Source organism: Colletotrichum siamense (genome assembly GCF_013390195.1).
Source record: "Colletotrichum siamense strain Cg363 chromosome Unknown KSG_Cg363_contig03, whole genome shotgun sequence".
NCBI lineage: Eukaryota > Fungi > Ascomycota > Sordariomycetes > Glomerellales > Glomerellaceae > Colletotrichum > Colletotrichum siamense.
The window spans coordinates 3,249,390-3,265,303 of NW_023501016.1; the positions used below are offsets into that span (position 1 = coordinate 3,249,390).

Genomic DNA, 15,914 nt, shown 5'->3' on the forward strand with positions numbered 1-15,914 from the left:
AAGCCAAGCCAGTCCAGTCCACGTAGCCGTAAGGTACCCTGGGTGCGTGGTGGTGAGGTCCAGAGGAAAGGCACGCAATGCGCACGCTCCTATCTGTCTACATTACCTCACGCAGTAGCAGTAGCAAACCTTACCTAGGTCTTTGGACACCCGACTCTGTCTGTCTGTCCCCTACCTTACTTGTACCTACTTCCCTTTCCCGTGCCTCAGCTAACCTCCATTACCCCAACTGCCTTTCGCAGCGAGTCTGCAACTACCTTACCTACCTTATCTACTTGACATATTGTACCTGCGCAGGTACTCAACGCGGCTGCACATCAATACTCTTTCTCATCTTTCTTTTCATCCACTCATTCCTCACTTCCTAGCCGGCTGCACTCATTTCTCCCTGAAGTGCGCCCTGGATCCCCCCTCAGACTCTTTCAAGCGCGTGTCCGCATACTCTCCGACATCTGATCGAACTTAATCCTCCCTCCGACGGTTCTGACGACCTCGATCAATTCGCCATTTACGTTCTTCGTTCTACCTACCGTACTCCGAAAGGTTGGTGTTAGGAAGGGGTTTTCGAGCCTGGCCAACGAAGTTCTGTCCCTCGACCTGCCGCCCATCTGAGTGAGCGACCGACCTTCGTCGATGATTGAAGCCGCGCGCTGATGCCATCTCTCCAATCTGTGTGCCACCTTTCCGACGAGGTGGGCGGCCTTCCTCGACTATGGCGGACTCCCTGAACCCGGTTGGGTCGGCATCTCAAATGGCTTCATCCGCCCTCCTGCCAGCACGTCACGATGCCGAAGCTCGGCCACGTAATCGCCGACTTATCAGCACCGCCGAGGACTCACCCACAGGCCCCATGGAGAGGTTGACGGCTTCCTTTTCTGCTCTTCGGTCCCCGACCAGCCGCGAACCGAGCCCTATGCCCTCCGCTCAACTGTCCCGGGACAGCTCTGCCAAACCAACCTCTCGTAGTGCATCCGCCACGAATCGTCGAAATAACACTGCCCCGTCAACTGCCAGTTTTCTGGACACATCTTGGTCTCAAGGATGGGCTTCGATTCAGGGCTTGGCTTCGTCCCTCTTGTCCGGTGGGAGTGTACACGATGCCGGCTACGAGTCAGATCACAGAGAGGGGAGGCGAGGTGTCAATTCCTTGAAAAGAGACTACTCTACCCCCCCGCGAAAGGCACCCATAGCCTGGGGTCCTGAGCCGCCGTCCACTTCTCGCCCAGGTCATCAGGACATAGCAGCAGGTTCTCTAGCAGAGAGGGAGGCCGCTCTCAAGGCTGCACGAACAGCGAGCGTATTGCAGAGTCACGAAGGCGTCAACGGGGGGCTTGATGTGACGGGCAAGTACAAGAGGAGGAACTCAGATGAAATCGCCAGGGATAATGTACAGGATGAGGAAGTGCAGGACCAGTTGGTGTATATCCATCACGTGCAGCCAACTGACACCTATGCGGGCATAGTGCTCAAGTACCGGTGTCGCGAAGATGCTTTCAGAAAAGCGAATGGTCTGTGGTCCAGGGATATTCAGGTCCGCAAATGGCTGGCCATACCCGTAGACGCCTGCGAAGTCAAGGGCCGCCCGTGCGAACCCCCTTCCCACGACGGTCAAGCAGTCGACCTCCTGGCGCCCACGCCGGAACTCAAGAGTGGTCACGGACATAATAGTCTGACATCGGATCATTCACAACCAGTCGACTTTTTCAGCCTGCCGACCACCAATGGACTGGCGGATGCTAAGAACGAAGAACCGGAAGATCCGCCATGGACGCACGTTCGATGGGTGACATTGGATTCGAATCCAAACCCGGTCGAGATTGCCCGTGTGTCGAGGAGGTCGATTGGATACTTCCCGCCGCGGCGCAAGAAAAGTCTTCGCTCTGCTGCCTCGACATTGTCAACCCCAAGACACTCGCTCGACGCCTCCGGCTTTGGGGCCGGTTTCACAGAGAGCCCGGAACAAGTAGGCAGGCCGTCTTCTCGTAGACAAAGCAACCTGAGCACCAGGCCAAATCTGCCGAGCACACCGGGAAGGTCGACGCCAGCTTCCTCCAGGAGCAGAATGAATAGCGATGCAGCGGACACACGACCGGCGTGGATGAGGCGGCCTGGCGGTGTCGGCTCTATGGGTAGAAATGTGCGGGCGCCTGGCCCAGACAAGGATTACTTCAACACTTGGGCCAAGAAGCACCTCCCTGGCATCGCCATCGACGAATCTCTGCCGTCCATCTCCGTCATGGGATCCGAAACGGCGCATTTCGGTTTTCGGCCTGGGTCTAGCAGCGGTATTGTGGAAAGCCCGTTCGACGAGGGACAGGATGTAGCGGCAGCCTCCCGGCAGGGCTCTGGACTTGATCGCGCTGCCGCTGCTGTGGAGACATGGCTGCGCGGCGCGTTTGCCAAGTCTCCCGGGACGCCCACGCTAGGGGGCCGGGGGCGTCAGCTGGACGATCTTGACTTGATAGAGTTGACGGATGCCAACAGCGACGACGGCAGGCTGCCAATCCCGGCTGTCGGCGGGGGTGGTGTTACGAGCACAGGACTGCTGGAGGCCACGCCGATGTCAATTGGTTCAACAGGGAGGAGTGATGGAGGTGGGACTGTCAGAGGACGTGGTTCAACCAACAGCTCGAGTGCTGCCAAAGGCAAGAAGTCCGATTAGACATTGACAATCGACAACAAAACCATCCGTGAGCCAATGGAATCCTCTGATAGCATCTTTCTTGGGTACCAGAAGCCGCCGCAGGAGTGGAGGCGGCAGCGGCAACAATGACGACGACGACGATGGTGCGTGGGGTGGGATGTGCTGGCCGTCGTGTTGTTTCACTTCATCGAGATAAGACTGTGCATGGGAAGGCGTTAGCGGGCATGACAGGGGCAGGGCAATGGAAACAAAGGGCTTCCTTCATTGCCGATGGCAACCTCAGCAGGAGGGGGGTCTCAAAGCTCTCTTGAATTTCCAGCATGATTTATACATCTTCATACTAGACTTGGAACAACGGGTGCTTCTTCTTTCTTGTCTATTTTTGTCCCTGGTTTTTTCCTTTTGAACCCGATGACTTCTGGAGGCAGAAGAGAGAGAGAGGTGTGCGTTAGGAGGCGAGCGGCTCACAGTCCAGTTACGCCGACTAGACAAATTCTCGATCTATCCATGTTCACATAGTTCAGGAACTGAATTGTTTTGAAGCTCATTGAATATGAGGCTGGGTAGATCCGGAGCATGCATTCAGTGGCCTAGATTGGGCGTCCCTCAAGTCCACCCAGGTTATGGATGTGTGTCTTCGTTGAACGGTTCTCAAACAAGGTAGATCTCGCCGTACCACTATTCTTGGTATCTCCCGTTTCCCTGGCGGTGTTCTCTCATGGAGGAACGCGCAATGCTCCCAATAAGCTATTCTACGACCAAGGCCCATCGGCCCGCCACACATAACTCCAGTACCGCCAACTCACGCGGTGTCTTTGCCCATTGCCCCTCACCAAGAGGCATATAGGGGGCAATTATGAATGGCCCTGCTGTCTATCCCTCACCTTTCTCAGACCTACTGAGGTCCCAGCCCCAAGTCGATATTCATGTTCGCTAGGTCCCCGTTGTTGATACCGAAAAATTGGAACCTGTTGCCAGATGTTAGTCCACAAACCTTCATGCTTTGTCTGTGTCAGCATGCTCGCTCGACGTACCAGTCTTCAACGTTGAGAGTATTGGGAACAGGCTGCCCTTGTGCAGATCCTGTGCTCCAGCTGTCGCTGGGACTGTGCCCATCTGGCATCAAGCCATCAAAGTTGGCCGTCCACAAACTACTGTTCAAATTGCTATTGTTCTGCCCATGGCCCTGTTGCTGTTGTTGCTGGAAACCCTGCAATCCCGGTACTACGTTGTGCCCTTGCGGAGGGCTTCCGCCTAGCCCTGCCTTCGTTGCTGCTCTCTGTTGGAATTGACTGTTCTGGCCAGACAAGCCACCCTGCAGATTGGGATTTTGAAGTTGTGCCATGAGCCCAGCGTCTATGCCCCCTTGGTTTGGGACCGAGGGAGACATTTGAGGAAAAGCCGGCATGCTGGCGCTATCAGGGAATAACTGATCGGGCTGGAAGTTCTCCCATAGTGATTGCGAAATGTTCGGCGAGTTGCGCGTTACCAGGTATAGATCTGGTGGCGTTGCTGGGACTGAGAATGACGGGTTGAATGGAGTCGCCGGCCTCGTCTGTGGCCTCGAAGATGTTCCACCCATGAAGGTGTCGGCATTCTGTCTAGCATTTGGAGACGTGGGTGGTGGCATGGTTTGGGAGTTGGATGATCCGTCGCCCTTCATATGGCTGGGCGTTTGAGGACGTGATCGCTCGTACGATTCCTGAGGCGTCGGTGTGTTGACGCTAAAGTCAATCGCCATATCGTCATACTTTCTCTTCGCCGCTTCCTGGGGTCGTTGCTGCTGTTGCTCGAGTTGAGCCAGAGTTTGTTGTGCCTTCCTGTGCCTCTTGCCGGCGGCCTTTTGCAGACGTTCTTCCAGTACTTTATTTCCGATGATGGATTCGAACAGGGTATAAACCATCTTGCCCACCAACCAGACGCGCGAAACCTCCTTGAGTGCTTGCATACACGTGCGTAACCTGTCTTGGGTAACCTGTTGGATCGAGGGGACGGGCGACCGCATCTGGTAAACGTGCATGATGAGTGCGGAGAACAGACTGTACACGACAAAGGCCGGGCAAAAGCGTAGCTCGCCGTGAGCAGCTAGATTTTCGATGATAGAGGTAATCATGGCCGCCGCCTGAAAAGCGATGTTCCGTGATGGATAAGGAGCATCGTCGGGAAATCGGCTTCCACCGTTTGGTGGCATGTGGGCCCGATGTAACAGACATAATGTTGTGTAGTAGTTGGAGTGAAGCAGCGCAGACCAGAAGTGATGGCGAGCAACCTCCCAGTACACGAGCTTCGGGCAGTTCTGAAGCCAGTCTGCCAAGGCCATGTCGCTGTGCGTTAAATCAATGGCGTTGCGTTGACGTCCTTTGGAAGCAACGGAGTACTGCTGTGATAGCACCAAGCCCATGATCTCGCATAACTTGACGTACTGCATAAAGAATTGGACATGGATCGGATCTGGAGGGTATTCGCTGTTCCGGTCGCCTTCGTCTTCGATGAAATCGTCCTCGGTAAGCATCTCCACATCCGAGTCGTCTAGGTTGATATGCACTGGCCGACCGAGAGCTACAGCTACGGATCTGTCGCGTGTGAAGAGAGTCCACCAGATCCTTTTCCATAATCTCTTATCGGAACGACTCAGTTGTGACTGCTCCACGCTGCGGTGCATCCCGGATCCCTGGGCAACAATGGTGGCTACACGACTCCAGTAAAAGACGTTCTTGGTCACATCTTCGGGGCCTTCCCAATACCAGCCCATCAGCAGCAAGGACTGGACGATGGTCACTCGATCGTCTTCATAGTTGGCGTCGTACAAGGCTTTGGCCCTCTTGTAAAAGGTAAGCGCGGCAGGGGTTGTCGAGCCGTTGGCATCCATCAATTGCGGATTCGTGCAGACTCGAGAGCCGGCCAGCAGCACAGCCTGCAGTAGAAGTAGAGAGGGGGGATTTTTGGGGTCGCGGTATTGCCTCATGAAACGAGTACGATTGATGACGGGCACAATCGGGTGCACCCATTTAAAGTAGGAATCAATGAGCTCGTCGCAGAGAGACCTGGGCGGGAGGAGGAAGGCACCGCGCTGGTGTAAGATATCTATTTCCACGTTGTCAAGCTCAGTGAGGCGGGCTCTTGAGCCCCTGACATTTTCGGGGAGAGGATAGTGAACCACGTCGGAGGATCCTTGGCGGTCGTGTACCAGCAATGTCAAGTTGGATGACTCTCCCAGATACGCGACTCTGCCAGCATCGGTGATGGGCGCTCTCGTGAACTTAGGCTTCATGACCAAGTTGAGGTAGGTACCGCTGTCAATCTCCTCTTTTCGGGCCTGTGACTCGGTGTATGTAGAGGACGGAGTGCCGTCGGTGGTGTGATAGACGGCAGGTGTTCTCGGCGGAAAGGTGCCAGGAGCAGCAGTGCTCGCAGCTCGCGGAGAGCGGTCCTCGGCATTGTCCCCCTTCTCGCTAGAGCGAAGCTCAGTTAGCCCAGTGCTTGGGGCAGATGGCAGCGGTGAAGCTGGAGCAGACCTGTCCGAGTCTTTATTTGTTCCGGCATTTGTAGTTTTCTTTCTCTTCGGGGTCGGGATGCGACATTCGATTTGGAAGGCCACGCAGTTCGTGCAGGGCACGCCGAGGCTTGCGGCATCGCATCGTACCTGAATCGAATGTCAACACAGAAGGACGAAACTTGGCGGGTTGTGGTTGGGCGCGTGTGGAGGGGACACCTGGATATGGACGGTCTAGATATCGGGAGCCTCGGTACACGAGATTGAAAGGTGAGAGGGGGGTCGCGCTTGCAGAGGCTAATCATACCTTGCGTGCGTGGCATGTCTATGAATGCAAAGGCCAATGGTCAGCTTGGTCCGACATCGAGGATAAGATCAGAACGGGTGCGGGATCGATCTAGCAGCGCAACACGGCGGCGCGGCGCGCTCAGCGATGCCTCGGCATAAAGTGGGCAGAGGGGCCATGGGAATGGCGGGCGCTGCTCTAGGCAAGGTAAGGCGGGAACTCTACATACCTCGCATGCTCTAGAGGCTCGTTGCCTAAAGCCAAACGAAGCAATGTCAGCACGCACTGGTTCATGACTTCTCACAAGTCATCGTGAGGGTATGGAGTATGCTGGACGTTGGCGACGAACCTGCGAAAACTCATGTGGTTGGCGGCGGCGGCAGCGGCGGCGGCGGCAGCCGAGGCAGAGGCAGAGGCAGAGCTCCCAGATTGGGGATTGGGGCTTGTGTTGGCGACATTAGAAGTTCCCCCCGCCTGGGATGGCGAGTCGGACTTCTGGGGGGTTGACTGCTGCGGCCGTTGAAGATTTTGGGCCGCAAGGTCTGCGGAGGACATGTCGACGTCCATGATTGACTCGTCTTGGTCTGGCGACCTGTTGGCGGGCGATGCGACGGGGTCGGGAGAGTTGCGAAGAAGTTCGTCGACGAATTTCGCTGGTCGACTAGTAATAGGAGCAAAGGCGGATGCTGGAGCTGGAGCTGGAGGCCCGGGAGGGAATAGGAGTGGCAGCAGCGCCGCTCGCTCTGCTTCTGGCACTGGGCCTGGCAACTGCAGTGGCCCAGGCGCAGCAGGGTCTGCAGGTTGGAGCAGAGGCACTGGGTGTGTCGGCGTAGACGGACGTCGGAGGGCCTCGAGGGCCTGGTGCTGGAACTTGAACTGGGATTGGGGCTGGGGCTGGAGCTGGGATGACTGGCGGTGCTGGACGTGAACGGGGAGTGGTTGTGGTGGGCGATGGTAATGGTGTTGAGCTGGGTACGGGTAGTGGTGGTTCTGGAGTTGGAGCTGGTGGGCGTAATGGCGTGGACGTTGCGGGAGATGGTTCTGGAGCAGACCTGGATGGTGCTGGCGCAGTTGGTTTTGGTACAGCCGGGACTGGTTGTGGTGGTGCAGCAGATGCGGGTGCGGGTGCGGGTGCGGATGCGAATGGAGGGGGGGTGCAGGCAAAGCTGTTTCTTCTGGGTGGATGGAACAGGAACTGGTGCTGGTGCTGGTGCTGGGATCTGAGTTGGGGTTCGGAATGTGCCAGGCTGCCGACGACGACCCAGCAAGACCAACAGGAGCAGCGCTTATCAAAGGGTCCAGTTGTAATAAGGAGACGAGTGGGTCTACCGCCGAGGGATCAGCGCTGCCGTTGTCGTTGTCGTTGTCGTTTTGGTCTTTGGTTTTGTCTTTGTGCTTGTCCTGGTCCGGCTCAGGCGCAAACACAAGCGCGGGGTGGGGAAGAGGAGGCGCAACGGCGACTGCAGAAGCAGCAGCGTACTTGTAAAAGGATACAGGCAGGGGTGCGAGTGCAGGTGCAGGTGCAGGCGTACGTGCAGGCGGCGCCGACGCAGGAGAAGGAGACGATGACGGAGGGAAAAGCGCAGGTGCAAGTGCAAGTGCAGGCGCAGGCGCAGGAGTTGCAGGTGCGAGTGCGGGAGAAGATGGCGCAGCACCGCTGTGCTTGCCTTCTCTGCTTGCTGCTGGCGCCGGAGCGGCCTCGTGTTGTTGCTGTTGTTGCTGCTGCTGCTGCTGCTGCTGCTGCTGCTGCTGCTGCTGTCGACGCTGCCGCTGCTGTCGACGCTGCCGCTGGTGTCGCTGCAGCTGGGCTTCGTCCAAGCCGCCGCCGTCGCCGCTGCTGTAAGTCGTCGTCTCTGTCAGAAGCCAGGATTCGGCCGTGTCAGCACCCTGGCCTGGTTCTGCTTCCGCTTCCGCGTCCGCGTCCACTGCCGCGTTGTTGAGCCCGACGTCAATGTCGTCAATAACTCCCGTTTCAAGATTGGACTTGCTGTCCAAGTCGATGTCCAGCCCAACAGGCCCAGTGCTGAACACCACGGCCGGAACCTCGATTTCGCCGTTAATTTCGAAGTCCGGCGCAAGTGGCCACTGCAGCACGGCCATCCAATCCACGGTACCGGGAGAACGGAGACCTAGAGACCTGATAACACGAGGCGAGGTCGTTCGAGGCAAACTGTGCAAAGAAAGTACGCGAATTGAGAGGGCAGAACTCAAGACAGATTCATGGGCAACTCCCAAGATAGAAGCTTGAAAGAATCGGCTGACCCCGGCACCTTATCCTAAGTCAACCTCCCGTCTTCCCTTCGATGCGCCGCGATGCCGAGAACAAGCAATCATGCAGTGGCTGGCCTGACACACTTTTGTGGCAACGAGTGCCAGTCTGCCTCGAGGCTCCTTTGCCCTGACGTGCAGGATGGTCTTCGGCCTTGCTTGCTTCTTGCCTCACTCTACAGCTGCTGCTGCTGTTGCTGTTGCTCCTCCTCTCTTGTCTTGGGAACCTTGCCTTGCACGTCCTACGCCCGCTACGTAGCAAACGGTCTAGAAGTTGGACAAAGTTGCCGTCTAGAGCTTAGAGGTCGGCTGATGACGGGACATCAGAAATCGGAACCAAAGATCAGCTTGTGCCCACCCAGTTGCCGCCTACCTGCAGACCAGTTTGCCGCTTGCTTGATGAGCTCGCTCATCACCAGCCTGGCCCGCTGGTATACCCCGGAAAAGGCAATCAGCTTCGTCCGGTCTCCCTTTTTTTTTTTTCCTCTTTTTTTTTTTTTCTTCCTTCTCTGTAATGGGCTCCAGATGTGGCTCGAGTGTCGGCTGACCAAACGATTGGTATTGGGCCGACGTGTAGATGTTGTTGCTTTTAAGCGCTGTGCTACGTCTTGCGTCTATCCGTTCGTACGCGCAACAAGCCTTCTTGTTAATCAACACGGCGTGGATGGGACCAAGACAACGTTAATATATTCGAAATCCAGTCGCCTATGCCAGCAATGCCTCGCAAATTATGCCACGGTTGCCAACACTAGAGGCTTCAGGAACCACGCATGCCTTCAACACCCCGTTCCCGGTTCTCCGCACCCATACATACCCTGCATGACCAATGCCAACCTCTCTGGACGCCGCCGCCAGCAGCCTAGCTTCCTATTGTCGATGCTATTGCTGGCTGACGCCGAGGCGATGGGATCGTGGATGGGTGTGCCAGCCTGGCCGACATTCGCCTATGGCGTTGTCTATGGGGATGGAAATAAAATAAAAATTAGATATGCTTGAAGTGAACTGCTTGGCAAGCATGTGAGACTTCTCAACGGCGCGCGCTGCTGGAAGGATTCTGACACCTCCCCACGCTGCGCAACCCGGGACCTGGCGAAAATGCGGTCGTAGTGCAGAAAGACATACCGACTGTAAGTCTGTTTTGTGATTGGATGTGTGTACGCCATGAAGCGTGAAGTGAACTCGGGAACATTACCAATAGACGCTGGACCCTGTCTTCTCTCTCTCTCTCTCTCTCTCACTCTTGTAAGTACAAAATATCCGTACTGCGGAACAGGTCACCCGAAATCTAATACATGCCACTGATCGCCGTCTCATGCATGCATCCATGTTAGATATGGGAATGAACCCACCCTTTCGACTCCTTCCCGGCTTTCCTACTTCTTCTTGATGTGCTGCTTGCTCCTCTTGGCTGCAGTCGGCGCAATCTGCATTATCTGGGGTAAAGGGTCATCGGGGATCGAACGGTGTGGGAGGTGCAGTACTGTACGCGGTCCGTTGGATCGGGGATATGCTCCGAAACGGCTTGGTCCGCGCATGTATTTCCCGTTTGGGTAAGGACTACGCTATGCCTCGACGTGATTCTGATTCTCCCCGGGGGTTCCAAGATGTTGCCGAGAAAAGCATATGATCGAGACTAAGCCTTGCTTCCTCGACTGCTGCGCTGGCTCAAAGGGCCTACATTTCCCAACGACTGTTCGTCGAGAAGCTCGTAGGTCGGCTTGCCGGTATTTCCCGTCGGTATACAACGTTTCCCTGGCTGTTTTAACGCCCAGCGTGCCGGACCATGCGGAGAGTACTGCCCACCTGGTGAAGCTGTTCCTTGAAGTTCATCCCGGTGTGTTCTTGATCAGCTCGTGTGCTTTTTTTGGGGTAGGCGCGCGCGCGCTCATGTCGCATTTGGGTAAGGGACGCGATGCAACCCGTTGATGGCTGGCACCGAAACCCAAGGCTCTCTGCGCATGGGAATTGGCAGAAATGCACAGGTCCGTGAGAGGGTTGACTGGGAAGGTCGACCTGTCGGATGGAACGACCTGGTTCACGACAGACGGCCTTCAGATGTCAATAATGACTTTGCTTAGTGATGCCGCCCCACGAACCCAAATCTGGTGGCACGAAATCTGCCGATGTTGGTCTTGGGATGAATAGAGATTGGAGTAGCCCTCCGAATCTGACCCGGCGCTCTCCTCACCGTCGGGAGCTAGGATCATACTGTACCTGCTTTTTTTTTTTCTCCTTTGTTTTGTTGGTGTTCAGGGATGCATTGAGCCAGAATACGTTGGTGGGTGTCGTGACTTTGGCAAGGTCACCTCGTCTCATCATCACCACTGGCTTACTTGTACAAGCGTACGCAAGAGTAGGTACGCAAGAAGTATTGAACGCACTTCGTCAAGCCTTGAGATGAAACCCGAACCTTCAAACTGAAATCATTGAATGTTGTCAACTCAACTGTACAGCACTGTTAGACCCAAGTCATTTTGGCTCAGATAGACCACCTGCTCGCACCCCGACATTCCTCAGTTCCCATCTCGCCGCAACATAGGATCGAATCTGAAGTTGGTAGCTTCGAAGAGACACGTTTCCTTGTTTTTACCTGCTCTAATTCTCCCAAATTCTCCCAGACGTAAAAGGGCATGGTGCTTAGAAAGCACGCCCACCACAGGATGAAGGCTGCCTTTACCTTCGTTCCAGATCAATGGCCGTTGACTACCAGAGACCAGCACGGCCTCTTCTAAGATCAATGAGCCTTCGTCGTCGTCATGAGTCACTTTGTTGCCAGGCACCTTGTGCTCTTGCCTTACCCAGCGGCCCCCCTCCTCCTAAGCAAGCTCAGCTCGAGACTTGCGGAAATGGTTCCGGTTTATTTTCTTACGTAGACAAAAGTCGTTCCAGTAGCTGTCGATCAATACTTCTCATAAGTGTGATCTTGTCGCTTGCCAACTGCGTCAACAAAATTGCCGAGGCTGCAGGAATTATGACCGGAATCGGACAACGACGTAGAAACAACGCAGGTGAGAGACGCACAGATGAGATCCGGTGGTAACACGGGATGACAGAACAGCCGGCAGCTTCAACGTACCCCAGATTTTGTTTTGTCACACAAGAATGCCGTTGCAATGGATATCAGGCTATAGTTCCTCAATTACGCAACTTATGCTAGTCGTATATGCGTGATGTATCCTTTCCCAATCAACGCCGCGGATCACTACGATCTCACCGTTACTTGAGACACTTGACCGTTAGCCAGAAGAGCCTCGGTATAAGCCAAACTCGCCGTCCCATTTTCTTTTTGTTCACGTCTCCCCTGACGACCCTCCACTTCGACGTCGCCAATGAAGAGCGCGCTAACTCCCTCCAATGATGCCACGAAGAGGCACAGCACGTTTGCAATGACAAAGTGGCTAATGGTGGATCCGATCTCCAACCATGAGCCTTCGTCCTTGACGACCCAGAAAAAGTATAGGGTCAGTACGTCGCTGATTGCCATTACAACCATGAATAGAGACGAGGGAGCAACACCCAGCCGGGCATTGAGGATTCCGAGGTTCGCCGAGATGAGGGCAAAAGGAATCATAAGCTTGAGAATGAGAAGTATCCCTTGCGAAAAAGGGTCAAATATCGGAATCAGACGGTACACAGCATCCAGACTGAAGGAGGAGACCGATGCTACGTTGCCTGTGCTGAAGAAAGCCGATTGCAGGAGGACGAAGAAGAACAAAGCCACTCGTGCGTCTGCCAAAGTAAGAGCTCTGAAGACCGGCTGTGGTACGCTCTGCGACTTGGCGGCGCTTCCGTTAGATGTGGGTTGCCGATGTTCACTGGCAACATCGCCGAAGACGAAGATGCGGTGTTCAAGACTAACCCATGCAACCAACAGAATGCTAAAGGTCACGTAAAAAAGACCTTCGTAAGAGAGGGTGAGAATTACAAACGACGGAGCACAGGTCAGAAACAAGCTCATAAGACGATGCAAGTAGTGGTTGTTAGGCTGCAACCGGTACGTGAGAGGCATGAGGAGGGATACAACTAGATAACTCGTCAGCGCATTGATGATAGATGGCGGACAGACGTCTCACCCAACACAATCCATCCCACAATCTGGTTTCCTCGCGGAAGCCCGAGTTTTGCTTGAAGAGACAGAGCGCTGGACCGCGTGACTACGATTGCTAGGAGAATCAAGCCGACCTGGTTGTCCCTCGTGAGATTGAGATCGATATATAGTCGGGGAAATAAGCTTACTTGAATACCTGTCAGTGCCCTCGCGATTGGCAGCGCTTGGCCGACTACTTTTCCCGTAGACGACCTAGCAAGCAACACGTCCTCCCAGACAAGATATGCTAGACCTATGGAAGCCATGATGACTCCTCCTGCCACGCTGCCAACAAGTCAGTGGACGATGTTCATTCTCGGGTTGGATTTGAAAACATACATGAGAGAGACATCCTCCACCTTCATAGCCGGGAGCAACGTGAATGTGCTCATGGCAAGGCATGACATGAACCATGTGGCAGACAAAAACGCATTAGCCTGGAGGAAGTCCAAGCCCCATGTAACCGGCCACAACGAGCCGAGAATGTAGATGACCGTGAGAATCTCCCGATGGATGTATCCTAGAGCCTGCCAGCCGTCAGTATTTTTCTTAATTAGCTGGTGTGAAGCTTGCTTACCAACGAAACGATGACACCGATGTAAAGAGCACCATTCAGGAGAAAAGAAACAGCACTGGGGCCAGTCTGGATATGTCCAAACAGGACCTGACGGCCTTTTACGAGAGAGCCACGTCGGGCCCAGACCTCCTCCCAGAAAACAATGGGGAAGAAAGCGTACGCATAGTACGTAAGCGGTGAGTGAGATATAATGAAGGAAGCATAAAGAGCAGCAAGAAGTGAGCTGAACATCGTCGTGCTCAGCAATGTTCGTGAAGCAGGGCGATTGCCACGCAGAACATGAAGATCAATGACGATGGTCATCGCGAATGCCATCCAGCCCAAGTAGCCGATAGTGATGAGCGTACGGAGAAAAAGCCAGTCATAAGTCTGCAGATATCTTAGACCTTCAAGTGCAATCTTCATGAGGGCAGCCGACTCCTCAATTGCCTCCTCGTGGTTCCCAGCTTCAATCAATCGACGTATGTCCGCCACTCGGCGCTGTGGACTAAGGCCTGCCTCACTTAAGGGGTGGAATGGCCTATAACGCAGCTCCGTGGCCTTCTTGCGCTCTTCCTTGACCCGGTACATCTCGAGGATCTCCCGAGCATTGACCAGAGCTGCTTCAGCCTTATCCTCGATGCTTGAGGAGACATAGGACAGTGGTATCTCGCCGACCGAATTGGCTGGGAACTCGACGCCAACAAGATAGGCCATCAAGGCAGCTACATCGGCCTGTGCGACGTCGTGCCTCTTGACATGATCCAAATGCCAGTCAGAAGAATATTCGTCATGTCCGGGGGCTGTTGCGTTGGAAGCAAGCACCGGTGGGGCAATGCCCGAGCCCCATGTGATTAAGGGGGTACGCGTGTTGTTCGGATGGCCATCGCCATGGCTGCCCCAATCACTCATGCCGTGGTCAGCTGTGAACACGAAGGCAGTGCGGTCGTCAGCGTAGAAACCCTCTATCAATTCGGTGATTTCCTTAACGCCTTGGTCGACAACTTGGATGTTTCTTAAGTACTCCTTCGAATACGGCCGGTATGAGTGGCCGGAGGTATCCAAGCCGAGAAGATGGAGAAAGAACACAATCTTGTCTTGACGCAAGGCCGCGTTCAATGTTTCGTTTCTAGCAGCCTCGGCAAAGAAGTCCTTGACATGATCAAAGACCCAGTAGTCTAGCTCCAGCGCATCCGAGCTGAAGTCCTCGAACTCATGTCCGTAGGTATAGGAGTCGACGCGGCCAGGGACGGCTCCCGTCTCGAACATTGGGAGGATGTCGGGTGAGCCCCAGCTCCAGGTATGTCTGCTCCGGTTGAAAACACTGTCAAAGTTGACTGGATTGAGCTTCCAGCCAGTCGCAACAGCGGAGACATCCTCGTACAGACCAGCGATGAGGGCGACATGGCCTGGACGAGATTCGGTCGGTACGCGCGTGTGTGATACACCGAAAGTGCCATGCTCGAGAACGCGGGATCGTAGGAATGGGGCCAGAGGCTTTGGCTCCAGGTCTTCCTCAGTCTTAGGGTAGGGGTCGGGGAACGACTGGAAGGCTTTGTCGGCTCGCAGACCGTCTCCTGCATTTCTCAGTCAGAGAAGTCGGGTCAAGCTAGACCTGGATTGAATGGGTGCATACCGACGAAGAGAACAAGGCGATCAGCGGGGGGTTTGACACCGGCGGGACGTTCAATTGGAACGAGTTGCATGCCCGAAACGATTGGACTGACAAAGTAAATGTCGAAGATGGAGTAGATGTACACGACGTGGAAGACGAGCGCGACGGCAAGGAAGCCGGCGCGAGAAAAGACAGCCATGTTGAAGAAGGCGGCGGAACGGTGGAATCGGCTGAAGTCGTTCCCCTCGTCGTCAGCCCGTCTCACAGCGAGAGATGACACCTAGTATCAAGGGTTGATGATGACAATGGCGGATGCTTTCAGGCCTAGTCGAGTTAAAGAAGACAGTCGGGAAGCGTCACTTCACAGACCAGAAGACTGGAGGACGAGAGCTGCAAAGAGAGGGTGGGCGCATTCAACTCACAGCTTGCGCATGGCCCTTGCCTATGTTGCTGATGACGAGATGCGCAGCTGTGGGAGTGAAAGGACTCGCCCAGGGGAGGGATGCTGGAAACCACAATCAGTCCCACTCGTTGCATCTACGCGGAAATTATTGCTGGTCGCGACACGTCTTCAACCTCTCGGGTACAACCAATTTTGGAGTTGCGGCAAAGAAGTGTACAGGGGTCCAGGACGCTGATGGGGGCTGAGACTGGTAGCTGTACGTGGCGTCTCAGTCAAATGCCGGGCTTTCCATAGGGCATCACAAGTAGTGGTACCAAAGTCCATCCCTGCCCGTGCCGAGAACCCCACGAGCTGGCGCGGGACACACCGGACCTGCGGCTAGGCAGCTTGGGTACAAGGATATGTACCTAGTATATATTGCCTTAGCCGTTATTTAGGGTGTGATCGGTATGATTCCTGACCCTGGCTTACTACTGCTACAGTTAGTATAAAATAATAAAAAATAGTGTTTTTGAGGCTACTTTACTATATTAGGTCTATATAAGTTAAAACTAGGCTTAAT

At 54.8% G+C, this 15,914-nt stretch overlaps 3 protein-coding genes across 3 annotated transcripts; 1 reads left to right on the forward strand and 2 right to left on the reverse strand.

Moving 5' to 3' along the window:
* Window positions 1-712: 712 nt before the first annotated feature.
* Window positions 713-2,662, forward strand: CGCS363_v004865 (Uncharacterized protein; the record flags this gene model as incomplete). The annotated part of the gene is made up of 1 exon (XM_036636714.1): window positions 713-2,662. One exon carries the CDS (start codon window positions 713-715, stop codon window positions 2,660-2,662), a length of 1,950 nt encoding a protein of 649 aa, XP_036498484.1.
* An 877-nt stretch (window positions 2,663-3,539) lies between these two features.
* Window positions 3,540-8,523, reverse strand: CGCS363_v004866 (Cutinase transcription factor 1 alpha; the record flags this gene model as incomplete). The annotated part of the gene is made up of 3 exons (XM_036636715.1): window positions 3,540-3,612; window positions 3,679-6,096; window positions 6,728-8,523. 3 exons carry the CDS (start codon window positions 8,521-8,523, stop codon window positions 3,540-3,542), a joined length of 4,287 nt encoding a protein of 1,428 aa, XP_036498485.1.
* Window positions 8,524-11,907: 3,384 nt separating this feature from the next.
* Window positions 11,908-15,148, reverse strand: mcd-4 (GPI ethanolamine phosphate transferase 1; the record flags this gene model as incomplete). Its single annotated transcript, XM_036636716.1, has 7 exons — window positions 11,908-11,910; window positions 12,008-12,714; window positions 12,765-12,873; window positions 12,928-13,063; window positions 13,118-13,305; window positions 13,356-14,911; window positions 14,971-15,148. The coding sequence occupies 7 exons, from the start codon at window positions 15,146-15,148 to the stop codon at window positions 11,908-11,910; spliced, it is 2,877 nt and encodes a 958-aa protein (XP_036498486.1).
* Between the last annotated feature and the right edge of the window lie 766 nt (window positions 15,149-15,914).